The sequence below is a fragment of the Rhinolophus hipposideros genome, assembly GCF_964194185.1.
Source record: "Rhinolophus hipposideros genome assembly, chromosome: 6".
Lineage (NCBI taxonomy): Eukaryota > Metazoa > Chordata > Mammalia > Chiroptera > Rhinolophidae > Rhinolophus > Rhinolophus hipposideros.
In genome coordinates this window covers 45,514,395-45,531,622 of record NC_138052.1, presented here as the reverse complement: position 1 = coordinate 45,531,622, position 17,228 = coordinate 45,514,395, and the positions used below count along the sequence as shown (strand labels likewise).

Genomic DNA, 17,228 nt, shown 5'->3' with positions numbered 1-17,228 from the left:
GCTTTCTTCCCCCTCCTTGTTTCTTTTCAAGAAAATAACCATACCAGCAGCTTCTACATTTCCAAGCAAAATTTTTTAGCTTTTTCTTTAGGCAACTTTTGCAGAGTGTCCAATTATGTGACACCATCACCAAGGCTCGGGAATGTACAGACTGTTCTGTCAGCAAGTAGAAACCATGATCCCTGAAGATTTCGAAGGCTTTTCCGGACCTCCAACTACCATGAATGACTCTTTACCTTTTCATAGCTGCTCTCTCTAGCTTTAAATATGTCTCTACAAACACTGATTAAGGCTATCACAGAGTTTATGCTTCCTTTTTTCTAACTTTCAAAACGTTTCCCGGTCTTCAAAATATCTAGATTTGCTCTGTTTCTAATCCTGCTGTGAATTGGACTGTCCTTGGATAAACACAGATACCAAATCATATGAAAAGTTATGAAATTAAGTGGCGAGGGACATTGGTTGATTCATTTGTAAGTGGTATAAGTCAGAATATTGGAGTTACTCCTCCTTGACTAGATTTTTCCCTATTGCTTCTTTTATTTTGAAAGAGGTAAAGTTTTCTGCATATGCAGTATATCACTTCTTATAATTTAAAAAAACTCTCAGTGACATTTTTCATGATTGAAAATGACAGTCCAGAAAAAGACATTGCTCTTATAAGAGCTGTGTCAATCTTTTTCTTCCATTTCGTGGCTGACATTTGAAATCATGGAAGTTTATTTATTTATTTTTTAAAATTCTGCTGCTTAAAGTGTTGGGTTATTTATGAATATTGATTAGGTTACCCTTCATAATGGTGCTGATGTTATGGCAGTACAAGTTGGAGAATGAATTTCTGCAGTGTTTTTATTTAACATGGTTTTACCCCCATATTATTTAAGGAATTATTTAAATGCTTGCAGGGTGTGGAATACATTTTAAAGATGTATTTGTTTATCTCTTGCATTTGGAAATACATATTCCATTTGATAGTATTTGTAGATCAGATCTATTTTTTCCTTTTTAGATTAAATTGAGGTGTGGAAATATGCATGGAATCTCTCAGCATTTCATTGAAAGAAGAATGCATCTCATTGCGTTTGAAAGCAGTGGTTCTCAACCTTGGCTGCACTTTAGAATCATCCAGGAGCTTTTGAAAATTTTCATTCCCAGGCTGTATTCTAAACCAATTTACATCATCATCCCTGGGGCTGGAATCCAGGCATTAGTACTTTTTAAAGTTCCCCAGACAAGTTCACTGTGTGGTGAAGGTTGAGAACCCCTCACTTTAGAATAAGCTTAGATTTAGCATCTCCTTAGATTTAACTGCACTTAATGTTGGAGCTTGAGTGGGTTTGATTTCTTAACTAAAGCTGAGTAGGATATATCGCAACCAATATCAGATAAAGAAGAATTTACTTAGGATTTACAAAGTTGTGAAAATGTGCTAATTTGGTTAAGTATAGTTTTGTATTTTGAATTCAGAATTCATTTAAACTGGTTGTAATTTCTTTTTTTTTTTTTCCAATGTGAATCTCATGGTCTTAAGGGACAAAAGAAATTAAGCTTTAATTTTTTCCTAATTCTTACATCTTCATACTCTCTCTTATTTCTTTGTCCTGAACTCTTTGCATGAGTATATATTTAGATTCCTTATTGCAAAAGGGTTTGAGCCAACATACCAGGAACCGTGGAGTGTGACAAAGTGATATAAATTAAACACAGGGTCAGATAACTAGGAGAAACACTTGTGGGGACAATGTAGACTCAGGAATAAAGCTAAACATTCGTGGCCCCGAGACCTGTACAGGATACTCCTTGAACCAGCAGGACACACACAGTGCAGTATATGTGTACTGCAGGAAAAGGTGAGTGCTGCTGCCAGGATCTGTCTCTGTGCCTTTGAGGCTCAGTCAGGAACTGGGGACACTTGAGGGTAGTGTTCAGTACGCGATGCTCACAGGCTACGAAGGCACCGAGACATTAAGAGACTGGCTTAACCTTTGTGTTATGTGCTAAGCATTCCGCAAGAAGTGTTACGTCTCAGTTCGCTTATTTCACAACAGTCCTATGGAGGCGTCATTATTAAGCTTCCTTTACAGAAAAGGAGACCGAGGCTCAAAGACACTGCATGACCTGTCTAGGTTATCGAGTCGGTCAGTGACATCGCCAGGCTTCCAAGCCAGCTCTGCCTTGGACTGTGGCTCTTCTTATGTGGCTCCAGCTAGGTCACATCCCTGTTAATCACAGTTCCTGTTTGTCCTCAGTACTATTTATAGGAAAGTAATTTTTTTTTTTTTTTTTTGCACGGGATTAGGGTGGAGGATAAAGCCTATACAGCAGCATTAGAGAATCCCTCATACGTATTTAAACATAGTTTCTTTTTCGTTTTTCCAGTTTTTGGGGGGATTTTTTGGTAGTTTTTTTCCTCCTAGCCCATCATATTCCCAGGGTAGGACACTATGTGGTTTTTTTTTTTTGGTACTCCCTAGCAAACCTGGCGTATCCCACGGGGGAGGCCTCGTCTTGCCCTGGATTGGCCGATTTGGCTGGGCTGACGGAGCGGCCGTGTGTGGGAGTCTCTCTTTGGTCTGTCTGTTGCCACCTGCATGGCTCACAGCACACGGATGCTGCAGTCACTGCCACTTCAGTTTCAGCAGATGGAAAGGCCTTTTACTTGCTATTCCATTTTAGGTTGTTTTTCCCACTCTTGTGACATTCTACTTGTGACATGTTTCAGATGAGGCGCATGAAGCATGTCCCATGAAGCATGAGCTTCATCTGAAACATGAGCAGATCCAGCTCTTTAAGCCACAGGGAGGATTAAATACTGTGCCATAGTTTGGTTTGGCACTGGGTGACATGTCTGAGTCTTATTTCACTACACTTCCAGGGGAGCCACTGTGTCGTATTCCTGGATGATAGTTTTGGCAAATGTGTTGCCTGGATTCCAGAGTTCTTTGAGTTCCATCTTTGACCTGGTGTTTTTTTTCTCCCTTTGAATTTTTCACCCTTTCCCACACTTGTGAAATTCCAACCACTGTAAGGCTACGGTCTCCCTTATATCCATCTTGATTTTCTTCAGGTCAGATTCAGCTTCAGGTCAGACTCAGGTGCTGCCTCTGGGCCTGCTCTCCTGCTCAGGGCTTCCTTTCACCTTCCCTCCACTCTGGTGCCTCTCGGCCTGTCTTCTACCACTTTGCCACCCAAAGTCTGGTTTCTGGACCCAAAGCATCAGCATCAGTTGGAAGTCTATTAGAAATGCAGAATTTTCAGGCCCCACCTCAAACCTACTGCTTCAGAACCAGCATTTTACAAGGTTCAGGCGATCTGTCTGTGTATTCGAGTTTGAGAAGCATTGCTATGAATCATCCTTTTTTCATGGATTGTGCGCTAATTAAGGGACTAGAGTATTAGAACTCATTCAACCTGTAAGAATTTGATGAAAAGGATTTTTTTTCAATTATATCCATTTATTCATTTTTGGCCAATAACTTTCGTCACTTGTAGAGATAGGAAGAAATTAATATGTTTGGGAATAAAAGGCTTTGCCCTACCTTATGAGCGAAGCTAGGGCATTGAGAATGGATAATTGAGCTGGTAGACTGTTACTGAGAAAGGATTAAAATAGCAGCCATCATCACTGTTTTGAAAAGAAATAGAGAAAGTAGTTCTGTGGAAAGACTCTTTGATTCAAGCGATATTTATATTTTTCAAAATATAAAATATAAAAAAATATATAAAATTATCTTAATTAGTTTGGAATGCTATAACAAAAACACCATGGACGGGGTGGCTTAAAAAACAGAAATTTATTTCTCACAGTTCTGGAGGCTGGAAGTCTGAAGTCAGAGAGCCAACAGGGACCATCTTTTAGGTTGCAAACTTCTCACTGCTTCTTCCCATGGGAGAAGGGGCGAGGGAGCTTTCTAGGGTCTCTTTTATAAGGGCACTAATCTCATTCACGAGGGCTCCACCTTCATGATGCAATCACCTTCCAACAGCCCCACCTCCTGCTTATCATCAACTTAAGAATTTTAGGGGGACACAAACATTCAAACCATAGCAAAAATATAAATATATAAATTTTGTACCTCTCTACAAGGCAACTAAACAAAAGATTTAAATAGAAAGTAAAATAAGTGTGGGATAGGCAGGTAGAGCACCTAGTTCTTTCTTCTTTAAGTGTCTTTCTATCCCATTTGTAGAAATATTATTTATCATGGGAGTTCAATGATAGCACAAGGCAGAGTGACTAGTGTTTTTCCCTAAGTCAAGTTTTCATCGTGTCTTTAAGTGTTAGAGGCTACGCTGAATGGAAAAATTGTGCCGTGAAATGGATGGTGTAGGAGTAGGGGATATGGACCCATAGATAAGCGGGAAAGAGGAACAGTGAGACTTCACGGAAGAAGAATGTGAGGTGCTGAGTGGTCAGACAGGTGCAGCTCCACTCTCAGCCCCCACCTGTTCTTTGACCTCTCTTTACACTGATCCTGGGGGTATATTAGTAGGGTGTATCTGTGTTCCTCCCCCTTATTCTTTTAAATCATCAGGACCTTTAAATGTGCAGCTGGCACTCTAAGACCCAAAATGTTGAAGGAATGGAATTTAAATTATATCCACAGGTCATCTAAAATAATTTCTCCCTAGGTTAATTAAAAGAGTTCCTCTTTCTCCCTCCCTTCGCGTGCACGTGTGCCCACACACACACACACACAGTTTGTTCACTGTCATGTCAGTGAACCTGATACTCTGGGTAGGAGGTGATACAGGCCATTTAAATGCAAAGGGCTAAAAAAACGTGTTTTTCCAGACTCTGACCCAACTTTGCATCAGTGCAAAAGAATCTTCTTTCATATGGGCACTGGTTGTTTATTGTGCATTTTGATTAATGATTTAAAAGTTTGACATTTGAAAGCTAGAAAGGCATTCATTAACATTGAATATAAAATGGTCAGAGTGTGGAGTGCACATGCTTTCAAGAAACATTTCTGTGAATAACGGAGGCATCTTTTTGAACAGGACCTTGCCTAATGCTGCAGGTCTTCAAAGTGGGCCAATGAGCAGATGCTAGCGACTTGAAATAGGAATGGCACGGGCAGTGTTCCATTTCTCCTTCTGAAGCATCTTATGGTATCAAAACCTAACACCACAGACAGGTGGAAACTGGAACTCAGGTTTCAGCTCTTGTTTAAAGGACAGGAGTTGCTGACTTCAAAAGTGTCAGATTTAGAAAACCTGTAATCAGTTAAATGGATGAGGGAAATGATTAAGGGAAAGAGTGGTTAAATAATGGAAAAAAAATGGAAATAATAGTGATTTTCTTAGGAGGTTGTCGATGGTGAAAAGCCTTTACGTAAGCATATATATTAAGACACACACACACACACACACACACACACACACACACACACAGAGGGTGCCAAAACATGTATACACATTTTAAGAAAGAAAAACTGTATTAACTGTAATACTCAATATATACCAATAATAAAAGATAAATACAAGTCCCGTTTGACTTCTGCAATGACAAGAGGTGCTCAAAGTGGTTACCATCAGCGTCCAGACACTTCTGATTATGGCAAACTACTGCTTGAGCAACGATGACCAAAGTGTCCACCTGTATACATTTTTTTGGCACCCTCGGTATCTATCTATCTATCTATCTATCTATCTATCTATCTATCTATCTATCTATCTATCTATGTATCTATCTATCTATCTATCTATCTATCTATCTATCTATCTATCTATCTATCTAAAACATGTCTTGGTATTTTGGCCAAGTTATCTGACATATAGGATTGTGATAATCTGAGGATTAATTAGTACTGAATATGCAAAGATTGCAGCCCAAATTAGAATATTATGGTGATCAGGCAATTTTAAGTTAACTCGAAGTTAACTAGATTCTGTTATTAAAAATATTTATAGGTTGCATAAATACACTTTTCTTTCAGCATAAATACATGATAGCATAAATGAAGTTTCTTTGATGATTTCTTGTGGCTTTTGCACAGCACCTTAAAAATGAGTTACACTGGTCTGATACCTTTGATTGAGGGTTAGCATTTCAATGAAGCTTTATAGGAGTCACCTGGCAATAATTTAAAATGACAAATCAAAACCAATATGAAGTTGACTATTTCAGAAAAATACAGTTTATTGAAGTTTCCCATTTGTTTGATTTCAAAGCTTTGTTGTTTTATGTCTCTCTAAAACTTTTTTCTCTATATCAGTGTTTCATAAACTGTGACACAAAGCATTATTTTCCTTCATTATTAATATGGATTCAACTATGACAGTTTATCTACTGCAGGACTTCTCAGAGCCTTTGACAGTACTAATATTCCATGTGACTCTTAGAGTGACATTTAGTATCTGATGTTTCCCAAGCTTATTTCACTCTACCAGTCCCCCTCTGCTCCTTTTTTCCCTTGATGGAGTGTCTACCATGAAAGATAGTTTGGGAGATGATACTCTAGCATTTTCATAAGTATTTTCTCACTTACCATCACAGCAGTCCTGAGAAGCAGAAAGATGAGGGAGCTAAGACTCACGAGAGTTTAGGCTGGTACTGGGACAAGGTCTCCTAATAATTCACCCAGGCAGTTATCACTCACTCTGTGAAGGCCTTCAGTTCAGGTCGGAGGCACTTAGGCACGCATGGGGGACACCTGGGCGATATGTTGATCTGCAGTTTCTTGGTCCTGTGGCTGGTCCCCTGGGCTCTGTGGTCTCCAGTAGGGGCCTTTCGAATTCTAGCAAGTTGATCACGAGGGTTAGTTTTTATGTAGCTTCTTTGAAGTAAATGTGTAGGCAACCCACCCCTAGGTCTGCTTTTAAGTAGGAAAGTGAGATACATAACTATGGTTCACTTGTGTTTTGCTTCCCAATTTTCACCCCATGGTGCTATGTCATGTTTTGCTCTTTTTATAGAAAGAAATTCAAGCCATGAGTCAGTGCAGCCATCCCAACGTAGTGACTTATTACACCTCTTTTGTGGTAAAAGATGAACTTTGGCTGGTCATGAAATTACTAAGTGGAGGTAAGTGGATTTTGTCATTGTTGTGTGTTTATTTTCCTTTTGTGCGAGCCAGCATATTGAATAAGATTTCAGATTTGATTCCCTCACTCCAGTATTTTAAATGTTTTGCTTGGTTTATTATTTGCTTAAAGAATGAAGTCCAGGTTTCTTAGCATTGATATTCAAAGCCTTTCATAATTCAGCTTAACATTTAGAATATGTGTCTTCTTCTACTCCAGCCTTCTTGGCGTAGGTTAGACCCCTAAATACCTTCTGCACACTGATGGCTCTGTGTCCAGTGCTGCTCCCCAGCCCTGCATCTATCCTTTCTTCTCCACGCATTCAAGTCCTAAAAGGTCACCTCTCTGCGGCCACCCCTTACTCTCTTCCTCTTTAAACCCTTCATTTTTAGCATTATTCAAGTCCTTAACACATTGCAATATAATGAATCATTCCAGTACTGTTAATAAAAAGTTCTGTGGTGATGGATATGTTCTATAGCTGTGCTATCCAGTTTCTACTAGTTACATGTGGCTCTTCAGTACTTGACATGTGGCTAGGGTTACTGAGGGACTGAATTTCTATTCAATTTTAATTAGCTTATATTTAAATAACTCGGTGGCTGGTGGCCACGGGTGTTGGACAGTGCAGATTTCGGTTGTGGACTTCCTGACGAAAGCATTGTCTGCTGCACTTTAATTTATTGAACCTGGCATCCAGTGGGTGCTCAGTGAATGCTATCTCAATTGAAACAGAGAGAAACTTTCTGCACGCTGGATTATTTGCTTGAAGTATTGAGCAGAAGGGGCCCTATTTTCATCTTATGTTTGTACTTGGGAAGGGAAAGTGACTTTCCCTCACTTCAAATCACTGAAGTTATACAAGGCATGGGCAATTTAATTTATAAGGTAGTTTTGCATTTTTGTATTTTATTTCTTTTAATCTCTTAACAACATAAGGAATGAAAATGATAACCATTAACTTCACTGAACACTCACTCTGTGGCTAGATCTTGTTTAGGAGATTTACGTACCTTATTTCATTTAATGTGGACAACATCCTTGAATGGCAGGTGTCACCATCCTTGTTTCTCAGAAAGTACATCAAAGCTCAAGAAAGTTAAGCAGCTTGCCCAATATCACACACATAGTAACTGTTAGTGCTGGAATTTGTGACTGAGGGACCTGTTCACTTAAAAGCTATGCTACACTGGACATAGTATCACCTTCACTTTACAGACCCGAAAATTGAAGCTTAGAAAGTTCGAGAGATTTCCTTCATAACATCTAGCATACCCACTTTTCTAGTGTGTTCTCTTTCCAGGGTGTCACTCCCTAAATATCTGTCTTCCTGAGACATGAAGTGTCGTTTAGGAGCAGACAAGAACATTTTGCGGTGTCTGGACAAAGCCCAAACTGGCATAGCCAGAATTTATATTGTAGAGCCCATTTTTATCCGCAGACCCAGTTCCAGCTAAGGCTGAACCAGGGAGGCATTTAATTTTTTTCTTTTTAAAGAAACTATCTTGGATCAAGCAGAGGCCCAGAAATGAGATGACGAACACATTGTAATTGCCTTGAGTCTGCTTGTGTAGGTCGCAGTTGGGAGCCGGGGAGCCCTTGGTTCGGCTCTGTTCCCAGTCTTGTCAGCCCCATTAGTCATTGTTTCCTTGAGTGTCTACTTTGGTTTTTAATTAAAAAGGAAAAGAAAAAAGGAAAGAAAAAGGCAAAAGGAAGTCAGTTGGAGCTGGACTGCAGTGTCGAGTGTCAGGCCTGCTTCTTGGCTCTGTGGAGGGTGTTATGTTATCAGTAAGATGATCTTAACCTAGTCTCTTCTTGTGGGGGGTCCACCAAGTCTGAGAAATGCTGATCACCTGGGACCCTGGATGTCCCCAAATACTTTGTTCAAACTGAGGATTTTATTTCCTTTCTTTATTTTTATCCCAATGAACCTTAATAGGAAATTTCATTGTCTTTTGAAAAGAATCCAGTTCAGTCTCCTGGGCCTTAGAAGATTTTAAACAGATTTCCAAAGGGAAGGGGAATGTGGGCAGCTCTGGACTCTTGCTTACTTTTCTTTCAGCAGGCCAGAAATACACACTGGGTATGGTATACCCTTATAAGATTAAAATAAAATGTTTTTGGAAGTGTCATTTTCTAAATGGTCCCCAAATTCTAGAGTCAATGAATACACAGATGTTTTGTGTCTCTCTGAGGTAAAAAAAAATATGAATTTCTTTTCCTCTATATTTTATCACATTAAATCTCTTAATGAGGGGTGGGTGGCTAGTCTGGTGTAATAATATCTGATGGGGAAACTCAGTCCTCTTAGCTAATCGTAGAGAACGGAGGGCCAAATTCAGGTTCTGAGACAAGCCATTTGTTAATTCTTCAGAAATGTCAAACCCCCACTCCCCCAGGTAATTATGGTTTTTAAAATGACCTGGAGGTTTGGAACATTAATTAATATGTGTTGAAACATGAATTCACAGTGCCAAGGATACTAATCTGTTTATAGTAACCAAGTACTGCATATTTATTTATTATAAAAGTCAGCATATTATGCATCAGGTAAGTGAAACTAAAGATTGCCTAGAGTCACAGGAAGGAATCTTCTGGTTGCAAGCAGGAGCTAGAGCCAACCTACTTTTTTCCCTCCCCTCTCACCTGTGTTCCGACGTTCCGGAGAGCTGCGCTGCTGGCTCTCAGCAGTTCACCTCTATCTTTTTCCTGGCCTCCTTTTTCTTTCCTTTTCAGTTCGGACATCTTGAACCCTCTTTTGAGTCTGTACCCAATTTTCTGTCTAGAGCAAAGGGACTAACTGTGAATTGTCCTTCAACGGTCTTCTGGTTTCTGACCCAGAATCCTTTTCATTTAGTTTAACGGAAAGTACGCTCGCAAACTTGGTCATGGGCTGCCACACCATTGTTTGTGTGCCTTGGGAATATTTGTGTTAAATAAACAAACAACAGCAACAAAAACATTTTGATGTTCTCATTTAGTTTTCTAAATAGGGAGTCCTATTCTGGAAAGGTAATGAAGGTGCTTTCCCAGTTTTTTTCAGTTTTTTTTTCTGTCCACTTAGGTTCAATGTTGGATATCATAAAATACATCGTCAGCCGAGGAGAACATAAGAATGGAGTTCTGGAAGAGGCAATAATAGCAACAATTCTTAAAGAGGTTTTGGAAGGCTTAGACTATCTACACAGAAATGGTCAGATTCACAGGTACGACCTCTGCAGAGATATTTAAATTGAACTGTTGTCACTTTAATCCTAATTAGTAAAGAATATTAAGGAAACACAGATTGTAGGTAGGTAGGTATTGACATTATTTCTAACTTAGGCTAAATCAATGGGAGAAATGTACATAAGAAAGAAATAAGAGAATGCATTTTGATGAATTGTATCGGTGTCCTCAGGATTGGTTTATTTGCTTTCACTGAAATAAAAGCAGAATGTAAAAAGTACTGAGTGAACTCATTAAAAAAAGCAGTTAGCATACATCTCTTGAAATATGCTCATTTGAACTGGATAACATTTCTAATTTTCTTATACGGGCAAGGTTGTTCCAAGCATTATAATATGTTGATTATCTTTGACATAGTGGTGAGAGGGGAGGAGGAGGCACTAATTTCATCTTTTTTTATAACATAAAATGCAAACTCTTTAGATAGCCAAGCAGCATAGACTATGAGTACCTGAGGTTTCGAATGGGTGTTATTTCGGGTATGAGGAATAGTTGCAAGTAAGTAAATAACCCTTTACCAGTAATACCAATATTGTAACTCTCCTATCTGGAACTATAAGTCAGCTATATGTTTAATGATATGTACTTTGTTTTTCAATAATTAGAAAAAATATTGCTTTAGAAATCAAACTTATAAGTTGTAAATTGTCATTTTTTAAGTGTTAAGACTATTCAGCACACTTGTATATAGTGAAGATATATATTATAGAATGTTATAATGAATATTTATAATCAGTGTCTCCTCAGAGGAGACACTGATCAAATCCATTGTTTAAGAAGCCAATGGGATTAATTTGGAATTGCACCACAGACAAAGTGGAAATAGAATAGCTTTACATAGGCGAGGCTTTAATTCTTGATAAAAATTATAGTATTGTGAGTACATGGACAATTTCTAACTCTGTAACAAAAAATAAAAAATCTACTCATTATTGATTTAATTAAATCTGGATAATTATTTTAAATAAAACATTTGTTACTAAAATTCTAACGATCCCCCAAAAGCAAACTGTAAAATCACAATGTATCCTTATAACTTTTTAAATCTGTGATATAATTTTAGTACTCATAAAATAATAATTATGTCAAATAGCTGCATTATATGATATGTTTTAAAATCTCCCTGAATGAATTAATGCAATGTAATGTCTGTACTTCACAATTCATGCTCCATTTTTCTTTTTCTAATAGGGATTTGAAAGCTGGTAATATTCTTCTGGGTGAGGATGGTTCAGTGCAAATAGCAGGTATACCTGATAAAGATAAACAATTCTTTACTTATGTGCAGAAGTATTGCACTTTGAAGGAATGTAGAATTGTTCTAAGAAATGAATAAATGCATATAATCGGTTTTAAGAATGAACGTGGACTGATCTGTTATAAAATGTTTGGTGCTGAGGCCTAACATGTTTTTCTGTTGTTTTAATAAATCTTTGTTAGATCATCCTATAACTAATGCTATTTTAGAACATAGCCTTTTGATAAAGAACAATTTACTTTCAATTTTTATTCCCTACCTTTCAGATTGATAATGTTTATATAACAGCAAGAAAATCATTTTTGAGAGTTTTTTGATGAGTTTGAAAGTTTAAAACATTGTACACATTAATTTAAAACCTTTTATTTCTGAAGATGTGGCTGAAAGAATTGTGAGCTCTTAAAATCTAGGGTTTACTTTTCTCTTAAATCTGATCCTACCTGGCTATTCTTGACAGGTGGTAAGCATGCAGATGAGTAAATGTCTCCTGAGTGAATGCATCAGACAAGGGCCTTCTATGTACAGAACCTCTCATTTTATTATTGCTTCTAGAGTAACCTGAATGACCTGGGATAAAATGTAGCCCTATCCACACTGACTCTTGTTTTACTCCATTCCACGAAGGTCTGTCTCAGCAACCCTCTCAGCCATCACTGCTTTTGGCATTTTTGACTGGACAGTCCTTTCCTATACTGGATTGCCCCTCTCATTTCAGGGTGTAGGCTTCTGGCTCCAGGCATTAAATATTACTAGCAGCATCCTTGGGAGAATTATTGATCTGGCATCTGTTGAAGAATGTTGAAGTTTGCCCCAAGTGTTGAATCAGTCTAATATGCTTCTTTTTTTTTTTTTTTTTGAGTTAGAGTGGAAGGGTCCTATTGTTTACCTTAGTTTTAGGGTCTTCACATGAATTTAGTTATTAGATTAAAGTTGATCACAGTCCTTGATCCCTGTCTTGTTTCTAGACAAATCTGAGGGTCTGGGGGTGATTATTAGAAATGCAAGAGTTTCAGCAGAAAACAAACACACGTCCAACACAAGGATAAGCCTGAGTCATCTTTTTGATTTATTGCTTGCCCCTCTTTGGTGCCAGAGAACCTGTCAGGTGATGCCCCGGCCCATATGACAAGCATGATGCTGATGTTAGGCTCTGTTTAGTTAGTTAGGAACACTTAAGGGGACTTTATTTTTATTTTTTTCAAAGGAGAGAAAAGATGTTTTGAAAATATAAAAGGGAAACACTGAGAATTTGTTTCAAATCAAATTTTTCTTCCCTGAAGCACTAATAAATGAAAGTGATATCTCTTATTAATAAGCCTCCCCTTTAAAAAAGATGAATTTGGTCAAATACAGTCATTGGTTTAAGACCACTGGGGAGGCACTCTATGTATCAGTTAAACGTGAAGGCTTTGAAGTCAACCCAGCCTGACTTAATACCCATTGTGCAACTGGGGCAAGTGATTGCATCTCTAAGCCTCAGTTTCCCCACTTGTGAGGTGGTGTTGATAATGCTGATCATTCAGGGAGACACAAATTTTCTGGGCAGCTTTGAAACTCAAGATTCAGGCTCCTGTAAGTGCAGTGTGCTTCTGGGAGTTGCAGAGTGTTCTAGGTGGAGAGGAGAAGCCAGTTTGAAATCAGGAAGTATTTCTATGAAAGCATTTTTGTTAAATTGTCTGAAAAAATCCTAGAAGAAAGAACCTGAATCTTTAGGACTACAATGAATTGATACGACTTTTCAATTTTAAAGAAATGCACACATTTGTACCCAATTTTGTATTTGTAATTTTGTTTTCTGTGTTTTAAAAAGGGTCTTCTAAATTGCATAAATTTCATGTTCACAAAACCTGGATCTACCCTTCCTTGTAGGGTTGTTACAATAAGTACATAAATGTGAGAAATGCTTAGTGCAAGCAAAAAAGTGGGCAGTAGACAGGAACAGACAGTATAAGCTGACTCGTATTCATTGTTTGGGATAACAAAAGATTGGAAACAACTTAGGCGTCCCAGTTAAATATGGTGTGTGGTGTATCTACATTATGGAATAATCTGTGTTACAGAGGATGAAAAGCTCTCTATGCATGACGTGAAAAAAATCGCCAGGCCGCTTGGTTAAGTGAATACAATAAGGTAGAATATAGTGTGTATAATATGCCACCTCTTGTGAAAGAAGTGAGCAGAAATAAGAATCTCTATACATTTGTACAAAGAACACTAAAAGGATAGTGGTGGGGGGGACTGCTTCGTGTATTTCTTTTATAACATTCTGAATTGTAAACCATGTACAAGTGTGACCTAGTGAAACAAATGAAAGGAAATGACTCAGTAAACTTAATGAACTCTCAGTAGCCAAAGCCATTTTGAAAATCACTTATGGTAAAAATTTTCAAACAAAGCCGAAAGTAGAGAGAAGATTGTACCCATCACTTCACTTCAATAATTATCAGTCTTTGGCCATTCTTGATTCATGTGTATTTTCCCTCCCTATTAATGCTAAATTTTGTTCTTGAGGCATCTAAGTTACTGCCTTATGTATGGGTATCTTGTCCTCACTCTAGAGAGTGTGTGTCCCTTATTCCACAGGCTAGGGGCAGTTTGAAAAAAAAAATACTTCAGCTAAAATAATACTTAAAAAATACTTCAACTAAACAAGTGACAACTGAAAGAATTTGTGGACAAAAGCTTCAAACAGTCCATCACCAGAGTAATCAGTTTAGTTTAAGAGAGTACAAGCTATGAGATCATCATGCTTGGTTGAAATTCCCAGGTCACCACATGTGACCTTGGTCATGTTACTTAACCTCTTTAAGACTCAGTTTCCTTAAAGAGGAAAGCAAATACAACCCACCTCATCATTTTTTTGTGAAATCAAATGAGGCCCCTTATATCCAGTGATCTTAACAGTGGCTAGCATATAATAGGCACGTAGTAAATATCAATAGTTCCTGCTCCACCGAGGCCGTCGCTGCTACTTCTAATACTAATACTGCTATTACTACTGTTACTACGACCAACAGGATCACACCAACTCTCCCTGCCTGGAGATCATATGTCAAATTTGTCTTGCAAGAGATTCAGCTCTGAGGGGCTTTATGAGTTATGAAAAGGTAATGTTTGTTAATTATGGAACTTAGAAGTTGTCATTAATCTTGGTCTAAGCTGATAAGGAAGTACAACTCATTTTCTCTGTTTTGTGATAAAATGATCATTTCTCACTAAGAGGATCAAAATAGCAGTGAACTGCCCTTTGAAACACGAAGGTGGGTCAACTCCTGCCTGATTCTGCCATTTGGTGCTCTGCCAGTCACCTCATCCCATTATTCGTGTCAGATTAGTGACCTGAGGTCCTTCTCTGCGCCTTCTGGAGCATTAGGCTTTTCTTTTTCTCAGTTAGGGTCCCGTAAGGTAAGGTTTTCTTACTTTTTCTCTCCCTCTCAGGCCTGTGGGATTTTTCCTCCCCGTGGGGGGTGGTGTGGAGTGTAACTGAGTACCACTTGCACTGTGGGGGCTGCTGGGTTGCGAAGGGCACATGCAGAAAGCCACCGCCTGGGTTGTTGTGAGGAGTAAGGGAGCCAGCGTGTAAAGTGCTTAGAACAGTGCCTGGCACGTAGTGAGGACCTTGTGTAGAGCCACTCTGGCTTTCCTTCGGACCCTGTCTGTGTCTGTGACTTCCTGCTTGTGTAATAACACAAACTGGAATTGCCATCGCCAGACACATAATGGTGGGTTAACAGGCATTTAAATTGCAGTCTCTACATCTCTGGAGCTATAGCTTTCTAGAATTCACATTTAATTTTCTCAATGTTCTCTGACCTGAGCACAACATTGAATTCATACCGTATTTAAAACATTTTTTCGTTGTTGTTTTTTTTAGTTTTAAGTATAAAATAAGATTATTGCTTTACGAAAACTTGGACTGTTTCCTTGAAACAGGTAGATGCTGCTGCCACGATCCCATTTTATTAGTTTGCCTCCTCGGTCAGGCAGTTGCCCATTGCCCAAGCCACGATTAGGACCGGGAGTGTCCGGGCCTTTTGCTGACCTCTTTATATGGTGGGTGAAGTGGAGGAGGTGGGTAGGAGATGGGAAAGCAGAGACTCAACAGCAACAGCAGCTCCAGACTGTCTCTTTGTGTTGCTACCAATTATATTTAGACAAAAAAGACATTGCTTGCACTCAGACTTTTTGAGCCCTCTTCCTCTTACATCTTCATGCTTTTTAGGCCTTGTTTTCTGAAATAAAAGTTAAGCAGGGAAAAGTTTGCATTTATTTCTTTGGATGTAATGTTTGTTTACCTTGAGAGTACTAGTATGAGCATTGCTTTTAAAAAGTATTTTTCCTATTCTAATAGAAAACATAATTTTTATGTTAAAATAATCACTCTACTGTATATATATATAAATATATTAAATATACATATTATATATTATATATATATATATTGATTTCCTCCTCAGAATTTTTTTGTTAGGAAAGTGAAAATTAAGGGGCCTGGTTTAGACCATGAAAAACTCCCACCTTACTATGCAGCCAACAAGTGTGGAGAGTAAGGCTAATATACTTGGTTCTATTTCCAGCAGTACGCATTCCGGGGGAATTATATGCGTTTTTATTGACTGGGGATATAACGAGTAACTAATGTGTATTGGCTGTTTCCTGTGTGCCAAGCCAGGTTCATGGGTTGAGTGCTTTGTGACTCATTCAAACCATCACCACAGCCTGATGTCGGGAAGATGCTATTTTTATGTCCATTTTTACAGACTAGAAGCTAAAGTTCAGAGAGGGGGAGGCAGTTGCCTAGGTCATACATAGGATAAGTGGTGGAGTCAGGCTTCAGGTTTGGGCAGTCTGGCTCTAGAATCTGTGACCTCACATCTGTAGGATTTCCAGAAAGAGAAACCTACATCTGGATTGAAGTGAACTCCGTTTTTGGTGGAAGACCAATAGCAATCACTAGCTCTTCTACATCTTTACATAATATTCAGCATCTTTTCCCCCTTGCGTTTTCATGTGGAGGCACATCGGTCACTGGTAAAGTTTTCAGGAAGAGAAGCAATCATGTTAGGTGTCGTTTGGTGCACAATCACAGTAGTGACACCACGCTCTTTTTAGGCTGGAGAACTTCAGGTTTGATGTAGTGAATGAAAACCTGAAGACTCTTTCCTCGGTTTGAAAAAAAAATGCTTTACTTTTTTTTTCCCCCCTGTGCTCAGACGACCTGTGTGTATGACTTCCTGATAATAAACTTGAATAGGATACCTTGGTAAGTGTAATAGTTTTTACTGTGATATGAAATTGAAAGAGTGGCTGTTTGAATGTCATGCTGTTCCCACGGTCTAGCATTTTATTTTCCAGTTTCATGTTCTGTCATACTGTCAGGAAGAGCTTAGTGCTTTGTCTGGCAAGTGACTAAGCCTGTTTGTCCAGCATTAATGAGAGATGTTATTCTAAGCAAACGGAAAAATCATATAAAACAGGTCCCTTTGGGGTGGTCACCACAGATATATTTATCTTACGGTTCTTTTAAATAGTGACCACTCTTAATGTACTTTAAAAATACGGATTTCAAAACACTTGTTTTCAAAGTAACTTTTTTGAAGCATACTACTACCTTATATAAGGTAGAGCTCATGGTCATTTTCACTTACTTTTTTTGCCTCTTCTGTGTGTATGCATGTGTGAATGTCAATTTCCCACCCCTAGTTTTTCTAAC

At 38.4% G+C, this 17,228-nt stretch overlaps 1 protein-coding gene across 12 annotated transcripts in view; it reads left to right on the top strand.

Annotated features, from left to right (window-relative positions):
• STK39 (serine/threonine kinase 39) overlaps positions 1-17,228 on the top strand; it is a 281,370-nt gene that overhangs the window by 62,197 nt on the left and 201,945 nt on the right. For all 12 annotated transcript variants that reach the window (XM_081051899.1, XM_081051901.1, XM_081051895.1 and 9 more), the window contains exons 3-5: positions 6,922-7,030; positions 10,094-10,235; positions 11,449-11,504. In XM_081051899.1, the coding sequence (XP_080908025.1) occupies positions 6,922-7,030; positions 10,094-10,235; positions 11,449-11,504 (307 nt within the window). The remainder of the gene's footprint in view (positions 1-6,921; positions 7,031-10,093; positions 10,236-11,448; positions 11,505-17,228) is intronic.